This window comes from Clytia hemisphaerica, unplaced genomic scaffold (genome assembly GCF_902728285.1).
Source record: "Clytia hemisphaerica strain Z4C2 unplaced genomic scaffold, Clytia hemisphaerica genome assembly, whole genome shotgun sequence".
Lineage (NCBI taxonomy): Eukaryota > Metazoa > Cnidaria > Hydrozoa > Leptothecata > Clytiidae > Clytia > Clytia hemisphaerica.
The window spans coordinates 477,862-497,859 of NW_027103680.1; the positions used below are offsets into that span (position 1 = coordinate 477,862).

A 19,998-nucleotide genomic window follows, 5' to 3' on the forward strand; every position below is an offset into this window, starting at 1 on the left:
CCGCATAAAATCCCAAAACAACTACTAGCTTGCTATGAAATTACAATGATGTGTTTTGTACAGCTTCTTAGTATCCCTCTACTAAGTTTATGTTATTGTGATTGATATGTGAAGTGATGTGGCTTAGTTTAAAAAAGTAGGGTAATTTACCCTTAAAGTGGATTTTAACCACAATTTTTCACGTTTTTTGTTTCAATTCGAGTTTATCGATATCTTACCTCATAACCTTTCAAGAAACATATTTTACATAATATTTTCACAACTATTTTAGTTTTTATCAGTTAAGATAGTTTTGTAACTATTTTTAAGTTTACTTCAAAGACACCACAATATTTCACACTTTTGGTCAGAAATTGTTTCACATAATTATACTGGGCAATACTATGGGGCATCTTCAGCTTAAATTCATAGATCTTTTGGTGATAGTCGCTTTTGTGTAAGAATGAGGCTAACTTTCCATAAACATACAAATGAGTCATTTTTAGCCCCAATAATTCACATTTTGGAAAAGTTTTGGTTCAGGCAGCTTAGTGAAAGGCTAAAGAATCCTCTCCTAAAACTTTACAAGATCAAACCCATTTTTCGTTAATGTATGTCAATTTTCTCAAAACTAAGGTTTTTTGTGAATTTTAATTTTGTCATTCTTTTTTGAACACGATCAATTATGACGTCATAAATAATGACGTCATAATCAAGTTTTCTTAAAAAAACTCAAATTCTGCTGAGAAAGAATTTAAGTTACACCAAATACGGTATTCTACATCCAAATACGCTTCCAAAAATGTATACTTTGTTATGGTTTAGGGACTGGAACTGGGGCGGAAAAATTAATGCATTTTTGGGACATGCATTAAGTTACCCGAGATTGAACCAATTGAACCAAATAGAAATAACAATAATTGCTTCTTATACAAAACATAATTTTTTTATTGCAATATGTACAACAGGCTGTAACAGCATCATAAAAAGTAATTATTTTTCACACTTTTTAAATTACATTAATTGGCATCTTGAAATTTATATAGCCATCTTGTTAGATGTTTTGTTTCTAGAGCTCTTGCAATAGTTTATCGTTCAACTTGGAGAGGGAATGTTTGTAAACATAGAATTTTTTTCATAACAGTTATTTTGGGGGTCGGAATTAGGCAGGGCTGTCTGGCTGTCGGATTTAGGACCACTCACGGTACTCTGTCTGTGGTATTTTCTTTTTCATTGACTCTAGCTATAGAGACATATGACTATAGACTATAGAGTATTATATAAAGACTGCATGTGTTGAGATGCTTTCAATGAGCACCCTGCCCTCTCAGTACCTTGAGCTTGACTGACCCTGGGCGTACTTGGTTTGCGAGATGACAGCTATGGTACATCGGTGAAGGCTTCTTCGTAAAAGCGAAAGACATGTATCTATTTTTCGGATCCGGCGTGCGGGAATAGTGTCAGGACCTGCAGGCGACCTGGTAGGGTTGGGTATGGGTGTGGTTTGGGTGTGGTTACGTATCAGATTGACTAGGAATTTGGTTATTATCAGTTAGGGTTAGGGTTGGAGCTTGAAAAAAGCACTCTTTTGTGATTTTCTCTTAATACAGTCTGGTCTGTAGTTTGTACAATATAAATAGCCGTCAGAAACGCTCTTTCGGCATGAATCCGTGGCGCAGTGGATAAGGCATTGGGTTTCAAAACATCGGAACTTTGCATTTAGTGGGTTCGAATCCCACCGGTGGCGATCTGTCGGTAAGTCATTCAGTAAGTTAGAAAACATAGTAAATAACTCACACAGAACCAGAAAGTCAGAAAAACTACGCACAAGAGACTGGAAAGTACGAAATAAGTCCAGATCTGTCTTTCGTCTTTACGAAGAAGCCACGACCTGGTACATCAGAGCCAAAGTTAAAAAATTGACCCTTAGAGAGGAGACTAAATTTCGAAAAAATTGTCCGGGAATTCATATAAAATTACCTTCACAAAAAATGCTTTTTTAATAAACACTTTTTTCCACTGAAAAACAAATAACTTTTATAGACTTACCTTTGCCAAACATTGAAGAAGCCTCTACTGTCAACTGCTCTAGACAAAACATGGGACGGCAATTTGACCACCATTTCACCGAACCTTCAAAGTCATTTGATTTGACTTAATGAACGGCGTATTAAAAAATACACAAGAACAAATTTGTTTTTAATGCCAATGATTAGTTGGCTAGAGAATATCAACCAATATTTTGACAAGAATTTTAACCTTTAGAGCCCCCCAAGTGGACCTGATTTAGCATTTTATTAAGAGGGAAAAAAAACGAAGTTAAGCAAATTTTCAATCGATCAAATCTTTAAAAGACTTCAAACCCCCACTGAGATTTTTTGAGGTTATAAACTAGACCTACTAAGGAAAAAAAAAATTTGTTTGACGGTTATGCAAAAATAGAAATCCTGAAAATGTTATTTTTGTGGCCAAAACCCACCAGTAAACTACTCCAGGTCAAAAGTTTGCTTCAAAAGAGTCGCAAGGACCATCAATCAGCAGACAGCTATGAAGGAAACCTCCTCGTGTTTACTTTTTGTTAATATATCTTTTACGATGAATATAATCTAAACGATAAGAAAAATAAAGTATATGATAAATGTTAAATGGGGCGACATCTCGTCATCCCCCCGAGTTCAATATATCTGAACGGTCTTCAACGAGAGACCCATTTACCAGTTTCAGGTTCGTAAAACTTTTTGGCACGTCTGACTCGAGGTTCACGCGTCTGTGTCTCGGCAGTAGGGTAGTCAACGGAGTCGAACTCTTGGGGAACGTTGTCATCAACAAGGGGCTCAGCTTCCACATTACTTCCACTCTCAGGTTCACAGTTCAACAGAACATTCGGAGGGGTGGAAGCTGAGTCAGGTGGAGTGGTAGGTAGACGATCAGCTGGAGCAGGGACTTCAGGTGTTGAAGTAGGCGGTAAACCGGTGGATTGCGCACGCTGCGGTGGTGATGGGATACATGGAGACACAGGTTGAAACTTACGCAGAAATTGTCTATTCCTCCGAGTCAGACGTCCTGATCCATCAACTTTGACAACGTAACTATCATGGTCAAGTACTTTAAAAACAACAGTACCTGACCGATCCCATCGCTTCGGGTAATTGCCAGCTTGATTTTGGACATAACATCGGTCCCCAGCTAGAAGTGGTTGGAGTGGTCTGGCGTGAGATGCTAAGGATTCGGCAGTACGAGGGTAGCGAGTTCGAGGTGCAGCTTCCTTCTCCTCCCAAGCATCTCTCCAAATTTGTCGGACGTTGGGGTTTGAATACTTCTCCAAACGGTTGACGAATGACATCGAATCACGAAGGGGTCTTCCAAATAACACCTGGGCGGGAGATAACTTGCACTCTGGGTCGGGAGTGTTGCGAAGTTGTAACATGGCGGTTAGGAATTTCTCTGTATCGAGGGTTCCGGAAGGTGAAGTGTTGGATCGAAGAAGCCGTTTAACAGTCTTCACCGCAACCTCTGCGCGGCCGTTTGACTGGGGTGGTAGGCGGAAGAAAGACGATGGTTGACACCCCAGCGTTTGAGGAACGACTCGGTATTTGAAGCAATGAACTCAGGTCCGCCATCACTCGATAAATCGATAGGGACACCGTAGCATGCGAAGCAATTGATTAGACATGAAACTAACCCTTACGATCCTGATTGAGGAGATCCTGGCTTGCATTTGAAAACCTCCAGCCAGCCTGAGCGTCGGTCGGCAACAACAAGGTAATGCTGGCCGTCTAAATCGAAGAAGTCCGCAACGGTAGACTCAAATGGTGTGGAGGGTATGTGTGGTGGAGCAGGAGGCATCTGTGATGGAGAGGGTGCGCTTTTGATGCAGTCATTGCAACGGTTACGAGTGTCAGCAATGTCGTTTGTGTAGCCTGGCCAAAAAACGATTTCACGAGCTCTTGCTTCCATGGTTGACACACCCTGATGAGCGGAGTGTAGGGTACGCAGAACCTCCTGACGAAGACTTGGAGGGATCACTACACGATCATTATATAAAATCACACCATCTAGTTCGTACAAAGATTCACGATATTGCCAATATGGCTTAACTGACGGCTCATCTGATAAGTTATTAGTAAAACCTGTTCTCACACACTGCAATAACGATGACATTTCCGAATGTGTCACCTTTGCTAGCCGTTCCCAGGACAACGAGAAGTCAGATGTCGACGATTGCTGGATAGAAGCCATCCAGGGTTCGAATTATAGCTTCGCACTTCGCAAATTGCGAAGCAATTTCAGGTTTTGGCGAAGAAAAAAGTTTTTTGAGATAAAAATTGCGAAGCAAAAATCTCTTCGTTAATTGTTGCTGAGTAATTTTTCTTTCTCTCTGGTTATTACGTTATAACAAATGTTCGGTTCATTGCACTTGTTATCTTTAGTAACGAGTAAAATTCCTTTAACATTTTACAAGTCTAGACATTTATCTTCTCTTTTGAATCTCAAAGAGAGAGGAATGTAGTTGTTTAATAAAGCGTTTTGATAAACAACTTTTGTATATTTAATTAATATTGTTCAATGTGCCCCCTGTATCACTATCGATCTTTTTAAAGACACCCCCTTCTCACAGACCCGGTGGGATTTTTTTAGCCAGTGGTGGTAAAAATAACGGACTAAAACTTTGAAACAATTTACAGTTTTTGCTACTGATTAAATCTTAAATTTATTTTGTCGGCTCCGTAAACCGGGTTGACCGGTTTGTATGTAAAAATCAACAAGCTCGAGATACTCAATTTTAGAAACTTTGACATCGATTTCTCAACCGTTTTAAACCGGTTTAAGTCGGGAAAAACCGATCTCAACCGGTGCGTTGCGAGTCAAAACCGGTGTGTGTTTTTGCTGTATGGAAATCGCTTGGCAGGACACATTTATGTTGTAGATAGAACAATAGATCGTAAATATAGATCGCATTTAATCGCAAATTACATCGCAAAACTCAAAAAGTGCTTCGCAAACATCTAAAAATTTTCGCCTGCGGCGCTATCCGGCTCGCTTCGCTCGCATTTTTTTAGCGAAGCTCCTCAAATTTATAATTCGAACCCTGCCATCAATGCTGATTCGATGAGATCGGATTCCTCGAGACAATCAACTGCATCTGAAGGTGAAGGATGTCGAGAGGTAGCGTCTGATGCTCCATTGAAGCGTCCTGGCATGTGAACGATGCTGAAGAACCATGGCAATGTTCTCTGTTTTATTCGAAATAAACGAGTGTTCTTGATTTCAGCAAGTCTACGGTCGCCGAGGAGTTTAGTCAAAGGTTTGTGATCGGTAACTACGAGTAAGTCATCACAACCCAACGTAAAATATCGAGTCTGTTCGAGGCCCCAAGCCACACCTAAAGCCTCCCCTCTATAGGTGCATAACGCCTCTAAGCATCTTGGAGAAAACGAGAACCGGCAAGCGTAATCTTCCAACCGTTTGGGCAACAATCGGGTAGAGCAGATTGGCAATTACAATGTTGTTGAAGAAGAAAATAACCAATACCCTTGCATGACCAGTCTGGCCGTAGGCACGTTGGCTTCTGTAAATAAAAAATCTCAACACCCTTTCTAATAGCTTCAATTATAGCTGCCTTAGACTTGTTAAACGCCGTGTCAAGTTTATCTGTCCACTCGAAAGGATGTTTCGGGGAAAGGTATGATCGAAATATGGCGAGGTGGTCTCTCAGCTGAGCGTAGTTGGCGACTTGATTTATCAGCCCAAACCAGCTCCTGATGTCGGTTGTGGACTGCGGTGTGGGGAAATCTCTGATGGCATTCAAGTACTTTGGGAGTGGTTCGATTGTGTTGTCTGACACCTGGAATCCAGCAAATTCGACTTGCTTCTGCGCGAACTGAAACTTCTTTGGATTAAGGACTGTTCCGGATGATCCAAGTTGGATGAGGAGATCGATGGTTCTCCACCAGTGTTGCTCCAATTCGTCGTCATGGTGCAGCATGTCATCAACGACCCGTTCCTTGCGCTCAAAGGTTGATAGTGTTGCATCGAGTCGTCGTTTGTAGCCATCACCGGATCCTTTGAAGCCTTGGAGGGCCCTCTTATAACGAAAGAGCCCAAATGGCGTTATAAATGTTGTTAAATGTTTATCGGACTCACGCAATGGAATGCTGTGGTACCCATTCCATGCATCAACGACTGTCTTCCATGTACCGGATGGGATTCGACGAACAACATGGAAGGGTGATTCTGTTGCATATGCGTCACTGCGACAATACTTATTCATACAAGATGCGTCAACGGTTCTTCTTGGTGAACCGTCATGCTTTCTAGACACAACCATTCTATGACACCATGTAACCTGTTCATTCTCGGGTACACGTTCAATAACCCCAAGATCAATGTCACGCATTAAGTCCTCATAGACTTGCTGCTGCCAATGGAGTGGTATTCTTGCAGCCTTGGTGTGAGCGAACGGTTTTGCGTCGTCTTTTAGGTGAATTTCAAGCGGTGGTCCCTCCATTGCTGGTAACGGTGTGTGTGGACAGTTGTTGAACGTGGATTCTTTGAAGTAGTCGAGCAACCATGCTTTCATTCTCTCATTGTTCTCAGGTGAGCATTCAAATGGGAGTTTATCAGGTCTGGGAGGTACAGTTGTGCGTTTAGGGCAATCACATTCACTTTTCGTAGGAATGCTGTGACTGTTCATACTCTGAATCAAACCGTCTGTACCTTCTGATCTGAGGTTCAATCCGGCACATCCTGGTGCTGGGAAGGATTTGGGTAGCATATTCAAATTGAGCATGGTATCATACGATAAGTAAAACCCACGAACATCTCTACTGACGTATATCATCGATTTAGTCCTCAAAATAGTCCCGTCTGAAGTTCTGCCAGAAATGGTACCAAAGAATGCTCCGTCGATGTGTATGGCAGATTTATTTGCGGCATTCAGCGACAGTCTAACAGGATGTAATTTCTCGACTGAAAACCCTGCACAAACAAATTCATCCATCGACCAAACATCAGTCTGAGCGCCGGAATCAGCAAGGGCATTGACAGTGGTCGACTGAGATGGGGCAGAGTCATTTGTGATGGTTAACTGTGTACTGGGATGATTCCTCAACTGCGCACGTCGCCATTCTGCTTTGGAGAAGACATGATGACTCAATGTAACCAGCTTTGGACTGGAAGGTTTACGAACAGTGGGGTTTGACACTATCGGGGTTATGTTGGTAGATGATAAGGCACACATTTGACCGAATGGGTTGGATCCTTCACTCACAGATATGGCACTGGTATCACCCTGTTCATTCTTTTTCTCGTTTCGACGACGTTTCCAACAACTCGCACATCTCTCATGTGGCTTTTTATTCCAACCTCTAGGTTTATGACTAAAGAGGTGAAAAACAGTTCCACAATCTGGGCATGGAGCAGTTCTATGGACCTGTCGTTCTGCCTGTCGGCGGCTGATGGGGATGATCGTATGGTTTATTAACACGAGATCGACGATACTCAGCGACACTCGAAATCCCAACTGAGGGACTAGCATTACGGGCTATTTCACGAGCCTCAACAAACGAAATAATGTCATTTATGGGTCTGTTATGAATGTTCTCTGAGCTGAGGGCTTCTCTACGAATGTCCATATCAGCGATACCATTCAAAAGCACATCCCGGATACGTTCATCGGTGTAATACGTCTGACCGGTAACAACGGTATCGCAATTATTACATGACTGTCTAAACGAAGTCTTAAACTCACATGTTTCAGCTTTGCCTTGAACACGAGCGGCAAATGTTCTAAACTGTTCGTCTGCTCCTTGCACCATAGAACTCAGCGCGGCACGCACGACACCTAAAGCCACGGGTACAACTGCAAGTGATTTTAGCAGACGTATAGCCTCTTCCATCGTGGAATTAGTGAAGTCAGGGTAGGCTCGTAAGGTGATGTTGCCAAGGTCCTCGGTGGTGCATTCGAGTAGTTGGGCAGCTGCAGATGCATCGGTGATGCCTGATCCTGTGCGGTAGGTGTCCCATCTACGTTGGAAGGCGTTCCACTCCTCTGACGTTGCGTTCATCTTGATCCTCGGACGTTCTAGCTTTGGTGCTCTGACGTGCGGAACTGGACGATGTGGAGCATTCTGGTGGACGCTTCCATGGATTTGGAGGACAATAGCTGCCGCACCGATATCAATGTCTTGGGTTGCAAACGTGCAACTCTCAATAGGGCACTCAAGTATTGGCATAATGGAATGTTCAAAGCCAAGATAAAAATATCACTCTATTGATGTCCAAGTGGATTATATTCATGAAGGAAACCTCCTCGTGTTTACTTTTTGTTAATATATCTTTTACGATGAATATAATCTAAACGATAAGAAAAATAAAGTATATGATAAATGTTAAATGGGGCGACATCTCGTCAAGCTAAAAGTGCTTCCAAACCCAGATTACAGAAACTTTGAAGCCCTCTACAGGTAGTGCTAGAGATTTTCGGGGAAATTTTGGAGACTAAATTTGATTTTTTCTGATTCCCTACAAAAAGTTCTTGAAATCCACTGTACGTACAGTAAATCAGCTTTCTAATGTACTTGAATGAAAATTCATTGCCTTTCAAAATCTTCTCCCCACCAAAGTTCATGATTTTTAGGGGTCATCTTTGAGACGCTGTATCTTCAAAACTACTTGAGATATCAAGGTGAAATTTTCAGGGTCTTATTTTCTTGTGTGATAGAACATTTGGTCCAAATTTCAGCAAAATCCAAGAGAATTAGGTATCACACCCTTGAAGACTCTTAGAAAAAATGACTCTTAAAGGGGAACTCAACAAATTTGACATTTTTATTTTTTTACTGATTTTTGGTAATATTAAGTATAAAAATGAGAAAGAAAGTATATAAGTCCGAACTCTCAAATAAAAATCATGAAAAATCTCTCTTAACTTCAGTTAAAAATATGTTCAAAAAATCACCCCCTTTCTTTTAAAAAAAGATCAACTTCTCTTTGGATTATGACGTCACTGCATTCAGAAAACAGAACAAATTCAGTTTTGACTACAGTATGTTTTCAGAGTTCTGTTTTAAATAAGAAATAAATACATAGAAAAGTATTCCTGGTAAATTGTGGGTGATTTAGCTGAATAACAATAAAAAATCCAACAAGAAACACAAAAATTTAGTCACAAACCCTCTACTGAAGGGCCTGTCTTCACTGATTTTTAGCCGGAGAAGATAAGCATCTTCCTCTTTCTGAATACGGCTACGTCATAAAACAGCTCAAAATGCATCTTTTTTATTTGATAAACAATTTCATTTTAGTAGAGGGGAGCCTCTTTTTAAAAGCTCATTAAACAAATTTTTAGAGTGAAAGGAGAGTTGCAACCTTGAAATTTTGAAATTTATCGTTGAAACAAACCATTTCAGGATAGAAACAAAAAAATCCAAAATTTGTTGAGTTCCCCTTTAAATACTGAACCCCCTGTTTTTCAATTAATTTGACCAATTTTTATATAATTCCTTAAATTTTTTTTGTTTTAATAAAAAAAGGAAATACAAAAGAAATGAGTGAAGATGAAGATTATGAAGAGGATATTTATACTGAAGAAGAACTTGAGGAACAGTGAGTTTTTTGTTGAATTATTTATTTATGACATCTTATACTGAATTGATCAATTTTTGGATGTTTTAAATGAAAGTTTTTGAAACTGTTGAGAATAAAAACTTTGACTAGTTGGTTTGTTGCTTTCAAACTTTTTTTAAACTGGTTTCATTGTAATATCTACATTTTATTTAGAGAACAAAGGGAGCAAGAGAAAGAACTTGAAGATTTCTTATACTCCAAATTTCACTATGCATCAAAAGTTGATGTTGAAGAAACTGGTATGTTTTTTTTTTAATTGTTATTTGAAGTAAATAACATTAAAAATAGGTTTAGTGTTATTGCAAGTAGGTGAAAAGTACACTGGAAATCCTGTTGCCCGATATGAAAGGTATTTATCATGAGCTTGCACAAGGTAATGTATGATATACCAAGATAAAAATTTGTTCAGTTGTTTCCCTGGTTTCCCAAACACACCTTAAAAATCAAAAGATAGAATGAGATACAATCAAGAATATTTTATTCATTTTTTGGTGTCTTACCATTGATGTTTGCACATTATAAATTTTTCCTCTTTGTCATAGATCCCAACACAGGAATTGACAAAAATAGAGATGATATCATAGACGAAAATGAAAACCCTCAAACTGCTTACCCTGGTATTTATATGGACTTTTTTTAACTATATTCTATCATTGTGAAGTAAAGAAGTGCTGCTTCAGGTACTACTTAGTGCTAAATGTACTTTCTTATGTTTGAAAATAGAGCTTAGACAACCCCACTTTTGTTCACTACGTAATTTATCCGCACCTCCAAAGAATATTGAATTAGCTAAATCAAAGAAGCAAAATAACCCCCACATTTTTACTTTCCTTCAAAAGTTTCTATGACATTATTATATACATATTATTTTTATTGACTATTAACTAGCTAATTTTGACCAGCCACCAGGCATAGGTCCAGACCCCCTGGCAAAGTTGATTTGAGTCATTTCAAGTTGAGTTTGCAGGAGAACATCAACTTATTTTGTCTATCATTTATTCTCAACTTCAGTTGAGTTAGAATCTGAGAATGTGTCTGTCTGTGTGTCTGTCTGTGTGTGTGTATGTCCCAAAACTTTGGGGCAGCCTGGAGAATTGTTCGATTTGGCTGAAATTTGGCACACTTGTTCCTTGGGTAAATATCTGGGGGTGTTTTTTTCATTTTTCAAAATTTTTGATTTTTGGGGCCTTGGGACGAGTTTTCGCGAAACGAGGCTAAAACTTTGGGGCAGCCTGGAGACTTCAAAAATTGTTCGATTTGGCTGAAATTTTGCACACTTGTTCCTTGGGTGAATATCTGGGTTTTCTTTTTTCATTTTTCAAAAATTTTGATTTTTGGGGCCTGGGGACGAGTTTTTCGCAAAAACGAGGCTAAAATTTTGGGGCAGCCTGGAGACTTCAAAAATTGTTCGATCTGGCTGAAATTTTGCACACTTGTTCCTTGGGTGAATATCTGGTGGTGTTTTTTTTTCATTTTTTGAAAATTTTGATATTTGGGGCCTGGGGATGAGTTTTTCGCCAAAACGAGGCTAAAACTTTGTGGCAGCCTGGAGACTTTAAAAATTGTTCGATTCGGCTAAAATTTTGCACACTTGTTCCTTGGGTGAATATCTGGGGGTGCTTTTTGCATTTTTTAAAAATTTAGATTTTTGGGGCTTGGGGACGAGTTTTTTGCCAAAACGAGGCTAAAGCTTTGAAGTAGCCTACAGGCCTCCAAAATGGTCGAATTTGGTTGAAATTTGGCACACTTGTTCATTGGGTAAATATCTGGGGGTCTACAATTGGGCCTATGAATAATTTGAAGCCACTGAAGTTGAGCCCAGTGCGTTGCGCACGTTCGACTATCTTGAAATATCTTTTTGTTTTTAATAGAAATATCTGAATCAACAACATGGGGTATCTTAGGAGCACACTCTACTATCAAAGAGAAAATTAATAGCCTGAGTGCTGTTGTTGGTGAGACTCTTTTTCTTACCGTGGTTTACTTGTTTTTTGATTGTTCTGAATAGGGATATTCTAATAATTGAATGGAACAAAACGTAGTAAAATCTAGTTCTCTTGTATTCTCTAAATAGTCAGAATAGCCAGATTCAGAAATCTTTTAGTAAATAAAATGACATTTTCCCTCTTTTAGGTGAGGATTCAGAGAATTGGGATGTTAACGAACAAGACTTAAATGTAACTATTCTGGCCTTTATATAGGTTTCCTGTATCCTGAGAAAATCTATAATGACAAAATTTGATGTCATAGGCAAAACTGCAAGGGCAAAAAGGGTTTGGAAAATATCTAAATTTCAATAAGTCAAAAAAAAACTAAAATGGTAAATAGACCAGCGGCCGAGGTAGTGAATTGTGTCAAAAATGGTATGGTTTATCAGCTTTCGATGTCTAGATCTCAAGATATTTTGGTTTAAATATTGAAAATTATTGATATTTTTTGCTGAGTCAGCAGTTTTTCAGCATATTTACCCACTATAAAAATGAAATATCTCAAGATCGGAACATCGAAAGTTAGCAAACCATACCATTTTCGAATACTACTAATTCAGGGCTATCCAGCTGTGGAAATGATTTTTTCTGAAAATGCTCCCAGAAAAATGCTGACGTCATCAGAAAACACCCAAAACGTCGATTTTTCGCCTTAAAAATGCCATTTCTCAGCACCAGGTGGTAGAAACTTAACAAATAACCCCAATTTCTTTATCTACTTTTCACGCTGAATTTGATTTTCAGACTTCGAAAAAACCATTAGTAAAGGGGACCCTTGAGTTCTACCGATTAACTAGAAATCAATTCACTCGAAAACTGCAGGAGATTCGAAGGGCAATTTTTTTTGTCATTTTTACATAATATCAAAAATTTGCCTTGACCTAAGGGGTGCCCTACGAAAACCATTTTTAAGGCCTTTTCTGAATCTGGGACGCTGGTCTAAAATATTGGAAGTGGCTGGAAGAGCACGAAATTCTGAGTAAAAGATCTATTACAACACCCTTCTTTACTCAAACATGCACACAGAAATTCAGCGCTGTTTGAAGCTAAAAACCTTTAGTATGATGTAAATAAAGATTTAAAATGTCAAATTGGAGCTGATGACAGGGAGTTGTTATTAAAAGGGCTGAATTAATTCATGATATGCACCACTGGATAGTCTTCTGAGAACTTTCAAAATTTTCCACACAATACGTCACTTAAAAAATAGAAAAATTGACATAATGGGTGGAAATTTTTGACAATTCTTGGAAGGCTCTCCATATCGTGAATTAAAATTTCGAGCTTTGACTCATTTTAGGAGAAAGGTAATAAAAAACATGCTACAAAACGCTACTATCTTGAAGATGAATTACCAAATATTATCTGCTTCAATTGTGGTTTGAAAGGTCACATTGGTAGAGACTGTACTCAAGAAAGGGTAATGAGATAATACTTAATCTTGTATTTAAATGTGTGTTGTTTTAAATTCATGATATGGACCACTTATTGCAATGACCTCACAAAGTTATGCAACCTTTCTGGGTTATTTTGTAATGATGTGTCATAGCTTGTTTGATTTTTCAAAAGTAGTATTTTTGATCAATTTTCAAAAAAGATCAAAAGTTCCAAATATTGTTGAATTTTTAGAATTTGGCTATAATTATTCCAAATTTTGCCTTGGGAAAGATACTGAGGGGCCTAGAGGCTAGATGCATTTTGTGAAAAAGCAAGATATGCATTATTTCATTTTTGTTTTCAAAAGAGTTGTTCAAATTTTTACACTTTAAATTTACAGAAACTGCCGACTTGCAGTCTGTGTGGAACCGATGGTCATGTGCGCAGACACTGTCCCAACGAGTTTTGTTTCAATTGTATGGAAACTGGACACAGAGCAAGAGTATGTCACATTTTTTTATATACCCTACATTCCAATTTGTTACATTTTAGACCTTGATAAAATAATCCTTTCTGCTTTTCATTTTCGCATTTACCAAATTACTTCGAATGAAGGGGACAAGCTGGAGTTTTTACAAGCTCTTATTTGATTTGGTCGGTCGTTATAAGATGTAATAAAAGAATCTTATTACTTTTTCTAAAGAACGCGTCATCCATATCACTTTAAATGACCAATTAGTGAAGTATCTTGTAAAAACTCCAAGGCATCTCGAATGAAGGCCCCTTTTTAAAGAAAAATTCCCTTCAAATTAAGCCCACTTTCGAATAAACGCCTCCCCTTTACTAGTAGGGGAATTTATTTGAAACAAGTAGCTGTAAGTGAAGTTGTATAAAGGAAAACTAATATTTGTTACTTATTATATTACCCAATTTCAGCCTACTTAGTGTTATTAATTAAAATCTCAATTTCTTTACCTAATTTTTTATTCACAGGATTGTACGGAGGAAAGAAAAAAACCACGTCATTTGCTGCGCTGTAAACGTTGCAGGAATGTTGGACATTTGAAGCAGGTAGATTATCACTTTCTCAGTCGACAATGTGATTGTTTCACATTAAGATAAGTATGTATGGTGGGAGTAAATCTGATGTTTCTTCTTGGTACCCATACGCAGAAATGAATTTGTCGATTCCTTTCCTGTTTTTTCTTTTATCTCATGGAGGGTGGAGCTGTTTTGAAATTTCATGAAGGAATAACCTTATCCTTGTTTTTTGGACCTACCTCCGGGTGCCCCGGTGGAGGTTCTATAAATTAACCCATGTCCGTTCGTCCGTTCGTCTGTTCGTCTGTTCGTCTGTTCGTCCGTTCGTTCGTCCGTCTGTTATCAGCTTTTCTCAGGATTGGCTCATTAGTTTTTTCTAATTTTTTGCACAATGATGCAAAATGGCAATGCCTAGAACGTGACGGAGCCCGATTTTTAAGAAAAAATTTATTTGGGCAAATTTGGGCCAAAAACTACCTAAAAATAGGGTTTTTTGGACTTTGTGCAAAATCCTGTCATTACTTTTTTCTGATTTTTTGTACAAAGATGGAGGGCAATATTCTCTAAAGAATGGCTGAAGTGGTTTTTCCCGGAAAATTCTTATTCGCCTTAAAAAACGGATTTTTGTATTTTGGGGGAAATTCCCTTTAACCAAATAAGAAAATATAGCTTTTAACAATGTTGACTCATTATTTTTTTCTGATTTTTTGCACAATGATGCAAAATGGCAATGCCTAAAATGTGTCGGAGCCTGATTTTCGAAAAAAAATATATTTGGGTAAATTTGGGCCAAAAACTGCCTAAAAATAGGGTTTTTTGGACTTTTGCAAAATCTTGTCATTACTTTTTTCTGATTTTTTGTACAAGGATGGAGGGCAAGATTCTCTAAAGAATGGCTGAAGTGGTTTTTCCCGGAAAATTCTTTTTCGCTCTAAAAACGGATTTTCGTTTTTTGGGGAAATTCCCTTTAGCCAAATAAGAAAATATAGCTTTTCTCAGGATTGGCTCATTAGTTTTTTTCTGATTTTTTGCACAATGATGCAAAATGGCAATGCCCAGAACGTGACGGAGCCAGAACTTTGAAAAAAAATATATTTGGGCAAATTTGGGCCAAAAACTGCCTAAAATAGGGTTGTTTGGACTTTGTGCAAAATCCTGTCATTACTTTTTTCTGATTTTTTGTACAAGGATGGAGGGCAAGATTCTCTAAAGAATGGCTGAAGTGGTTTTTCCCGGAAAATTCTTATTCGCCTTAAAAGACGGATTTTCGTATTTTGGGGAAATTCCCTTTAACCAAATAAGAAAATATAGCTTTTCTCAATGTTGACTCATAATTTTTTTCTGATTTTTTGCACAATGATGCGAAATGGCAATGCCTAAAATGTGACGGAGCCAGATTTTTAAGGAAAATTATTTTGGGCAAATTTGGGCCAAAAACAGCTTAAAAGATTTTTTGGGCCTGAATGGTTTAAGTGATTTTCGTATTTGGGGAAATTCCTTTTTACCATTTTACATTATTCAACACACAAGCTTTATTTTTCCATTCTGAATTTTTGTACAATTATTGTCACTTTTTTCTTATTTTCATCTGATGTTAATCTTTAGGTAGGTCCATTCAGCATGTTGCTTGTTTAACTTGACCTGGTGTTCAGGTGGTCTTGAAGAGGTGTTTCTCAGTATATTGGCATTGTGATCGATTTAGATTTTCTGTAGTATTTAAGTACCTAACTGAGTTGCTCTTTTTTTTCGCAGGATTGTCCAGAGTATTGGAGACAGTATCATGTAACTGTAAGTGTTTTCAGAGATTTCAATTTTTTTGGCTATCACTTTTAAATGTCAAGACAACTTCTTGTATTATGAAAAAAAAGTAAAGAAGCGATGATAAAAAACCTCTTTGTAAAAGTTAGCTATTACTAAAGAGTTCTATGTAGTTTGAAGAAAGAAACCACAAGAGGTGGGCATGCGCAGTGATCATCATCAGTGGACCATTCTTCTTCACTGAAGATGTTTATAAGTTCATTGTTTATCTATGATCCTTTCAGATTGAATCTGGACCGATCATCATGTTATCCATATCATCAAAAAGCAAAGAGAAATCAAACAAAGAGAATCGATACTGTTTTAACTGTGCGTCAACCAAACATTTTGGAGAGGTAACTATAAGTCACAATTGGTAGCTTTTCTACTCTATTTAATTTTCGTAAACTCTTTGTCTGTTTTATAATTTAGAAGAAAAGCTTGGCTTTTGTCATAAAGATTAGACATCATTTCTGTCTTGCTGACCAGAGTTGGTTGAGTAACCATAAAATGCTTGGGTAATGATGAAGAATGAATTCAATTGAAATTTTCCTAAAGTGAGGCTGCTAAGAGATTTCTTCCTTTTTGTTTTCAGGAATGTAAATACGATCGGTTGAATAAGGGGCCAGTTTGCGGACAGTTTGTGGTCAATTACGATCCTTGTACAACTGAAGGCCACGAAGTCAGTAAGAGAGACAAATCGAAACGCGACAAAGAACGTAAAGAAAAAGAATCGGGTGAAAAACGTAAAGAATCGAGAGACTTGAGAGAATCGCGTAGGAAAAATCGTGATAGTTCGCCAATCGAGTCGCCCCGGAAAAGCAGTAGAGAAAAAATTAAAGATCGCGATTCTAAAGACTCCCCTAGAGAGAAAAGCACCAGGGACTCTAACGAATCTCCGAAGGATTCACTGAGATCACGTGACAGTAAAAAGGAAAAGTCACGTGATGAAAAAGAAAAGAGCAGGACTGAGTCTCCCTCTGATTTGTCAATGGAGCGAGATAAGAAAAGAAAAAAGAAGAAAGAACGCGAAGAATCGCCTATCACTTTGACTTCTAGTAGTAAAAATCTCGATAAGGACGAAAAGAAGAAAGATTCAAGCGAAAAGGAGAAAGATTCTAAGAAACGAAAACGAGATTCTGAGAAAGAAGAAAAAACGAAATCGACTTCAAAAGATGAAGAAATCGAACCTTCGAAAAAGAAGAGTAAAAGTTCAAAAGATAAAGAGAGCGAAAAGAAAGATGAAAAGCAACGATCGTATGAAAATATACGGCGAAACATGTGGATTAGTGACGACGACAATATCTCGATAGACAGAACAGAATCGTCGGAAGCGCCGAAAAAGTTTTCATTAGCCGACCATCTGAAAATTGGATTTGGGTTAACTTCGAAAAAACGTAAAGGTGAAAGCGATGTTGACAAATCTAATAAGAAACGGAAACGAGAGGAACCGAGTGGGAGCGAAAAATCCAACGACAAAAAACGAAAAACGAAAACAAAGGACGAAAATGAACAAAGTAGTTCACAATCAAGTAATCCTGATAACGATATAGATAATCAAAGTAAAACGAAAGTTAAACGAGAAAAAACGATTAGCGACGAAAAAGTGAAAATTGATAAAACATTAATTACTGAGAAAACTGACCAGCCACAGCAAAGTAAAACGGCAGCAAGTCGAATAAGCAATAGCACAAGCACCATATCTTCTAGTAAGGCTAAGAATAATAAGACTTCTGAATGGATGGAAAAGTGGGAGGATTATACAAACGATGCTGTCAATGAGGACGACGAAAAGTACGAGTTACTTCAACGAGTCGATTCGTCGGAAGTCACCGAAATTGTCATCGAGGATGATGAAAATTCGAATGATAGTGTAGCGACTCTTGATTTCGACGCACCGACAACGAGGCCATTGGCGCCCAACGTTATACTTATTGACGATGATGAAGGTGAGGATGTTTCTTTTCATTAGACCGATCAAAATGTTCTTTTCTTTCGCAGTGTGAAACTTTCAAAAGATACGGAAAAATTGTTCGAAGCTTACAGTATGTGGCCCCCAAAACGGCGATCAAATTTGAAATTTCTCTCAAATCTAGAGGAAAAGAGATTTTACAAAAATTTTTGCTGCATGAAAACCTTTAACATCTCTACTTTATTTCCTGGAAGTTCTTTTTCAAAATTTTCAATTTCCACAATATTTTTCAATCGCTTAAAGATAGGTAGCTTTTTTCTAATGGCCCCCAAAACGGAGGTTTGAAATTTTTGCGATTTCTCGAGATATATTTAAGATATGAATACAAAATTTTGACCATAGTTTTGAAATATGATTTAGAGGGTTTTGGGCATAAATTTATTTGATACATTTTTTTACAGTATACCCCTGGTTGTCAAAATGCAGGTTTTGGGCCCCCAAAACGGAGGTGTAGCTAAAATCAAATTATTAAGCCCAGTGGTAATAGGGGGAAAAACTATGGACATATTTGTGTTTTCCCTTAAATTTACGACCCGATGGATGTAAAATTTATGATTTTTATGAAATATTTCAAGATTTTCGATATTGCAAAGTCCAAACTGAAAATTTAGAAATTTTCAAAATAACAATTTTGATTTAACAACGTCATAATCAAGTTTTTGAAAACAAATCTCTTTTGAAAATAGTTCAATTCATGTATGGAATAAGCTGTGAAAATTTTAGAAAAAAAGCTTAACTGAAACTGAAAATATTAAGCTTTAAAGATTATTGTTCTCCTATATTTTGCAAAAAAATGACAGAATTTGCCGTTTTTGATGATTCAGCGAAAAGTTTGATATATAATGTCAATTTTTAGTTATAAACTATTAACTCAAGGTGATAGGAATAGAATTCCAAGATATTTTGCTTTTTCTCATATTTAGAATTTTCGGTTTTGTCAATGCTGATTCTAGGGCTCCAAAATACTGGTTGACTTTCAAGATGCTATATCTTTTACCCAGCCTCTAAAGTCACAGATGTATTTGCATTTTCTGAACGGCATTAGGTGTAGAAAGTTTCCTATACCCCGTTTTCATAACTTATTTTCAATATCCAAGGAGCTAGAGTGAGTTATACGCAATTTTTATCTAATTTTGGTGTTAAAATATTTCCTTTAGACGCAAATATGTTATTCTGAATCCGTCTCAAACCAGAAAAAACATGCTCATTTTTAAGTATAACCATCATTCTTTCAAAATAAACAAAAATCGTTTAATTCTGATAAATCTACAAGTCAGAATCTTCATTTTAATGAAAACCTCCGTTTTGGGGGCCGTCTCCGTTTTGGGGGCCATATACTGTAATTATAAATCGGTCTACTCAGGTTGGAATACGCAGTGCAGATTTCCAATATCAACGAAATGCATACATTTACTCTCCCACCCAATCTACTGATAGAAGAGGCCCCCAGCGAACCTTCAATGAAATTTTCACGCATTCACGCAAGTGAAAAAGCCCATTCACACGTTTGCACAGTCAGCACGAAGGGGGGGGGGCATAGAAGAGTTGTGGAGAGAACTTTAATGAATTTCTTCAAATATATATAGTCACTTTACGAAATCGGTTCTAAGGGATGTATGATTAGGCGTAAATGACTTTTAAAATTTTCCTTGCATTTCTTAGATGAGACTTCACATACCACTCAAGAACAAGCATCTCCACTGCATTCACCAGAACGCACCAAAGTGAAGCCAAACAAAACTATCAGTGAAAGCCCGAGATCCAAAAAGTACAAAATGAACGGTATGTTTTCTACATATTTTGTGCTTTGTAGTTCTCCTTCTGTAATGTCGGTCTGAAGAGCTCTCATTAAATCCTCGTAAATTAAATTACATTTTATGATGTAATTTCTAAATTTCCTTTTTGCAAAGTTAATTCAATTCGGGGATCGGATTTTCTTACACCTTTCTCTAAAAGCATGAATTCATTTATATGCGCCTCGGTTTCAAAGTCTTGTTGCGAAGATGCTTCAACAGCGCGTCATTAAACATAATATGAGTTAGTGAGTGCTTGCTCTTGTGTCTCAAAATTGATTGATTTTAGGGGAGTATATATTAATATTATCAAAGTGTTGATGCCCGTAATGACATCCATACCAAAGGAGGGGTGGACTAGCATTTCCAGGGGGGCACTCCAGGTAAGGGACCTAGCAGACGTGCGGCCCTTCTCAATCCCGGC

At 37.8% G+C, this 19,998-nt stretch overlaps 1 protein-coding gene across 2 annotated transcripts in view; it reads left to right on the top strand.

Annotated features, from left to right (window-relative positions):
- The window catches only part of LOC136803708 (uncharacterized protein DDB_G0283697-like), a 33,926-nt gene that overhangs the window by 3,978 nt on the left and 9,950 nt on the right, over nt 1-19,998 (top strand). For both annotated transcript variants that reach the window (XM_067060428.1, XM_067060427.1), the window contains exons 2-13: nt 9,513-9,585; nt 9,760-9,845; nt 10,149-10,223; nt 11,478-11,561; nt 11,740-11,783; nt 12,895-13,014; nt 13,372-13,473; nt 13,965-14,042; nt 15,765-15,800; nt 16,055-16,165; nt 16,405-17,758; nt 19,444-19,563. In XM_067060428.1, coding sequence (XP_066916529.1) covers nt 9,513-9,585; nt 9,760-9,845; nt 10,149-10,223; nt 11,478-11,561; nt 11,740-11,783; nt 12,895-13,014; nt 13,372-13,473; nt 13,965-14,042; nt 15,765-15,800; nt 16,055-16,165; nt 16,405-17,758; nt 19,444-19,563 — 2,283 coding nt within the window. The remainder of the gene's footprint in view (nt 1-9,512; nt 9,586-9,759; nt 9,846-10,148; nt 10,224-11,477; nt 11,562-11,739; nt 11,784-12,894; nt 13,015-13,371; nt 13,474-13,964; nt 14,043-15,764; nt 15,801-16,054; nt 16,166-16,404; nt 17,759-19,443; nt 19,564-19,998) is intronic.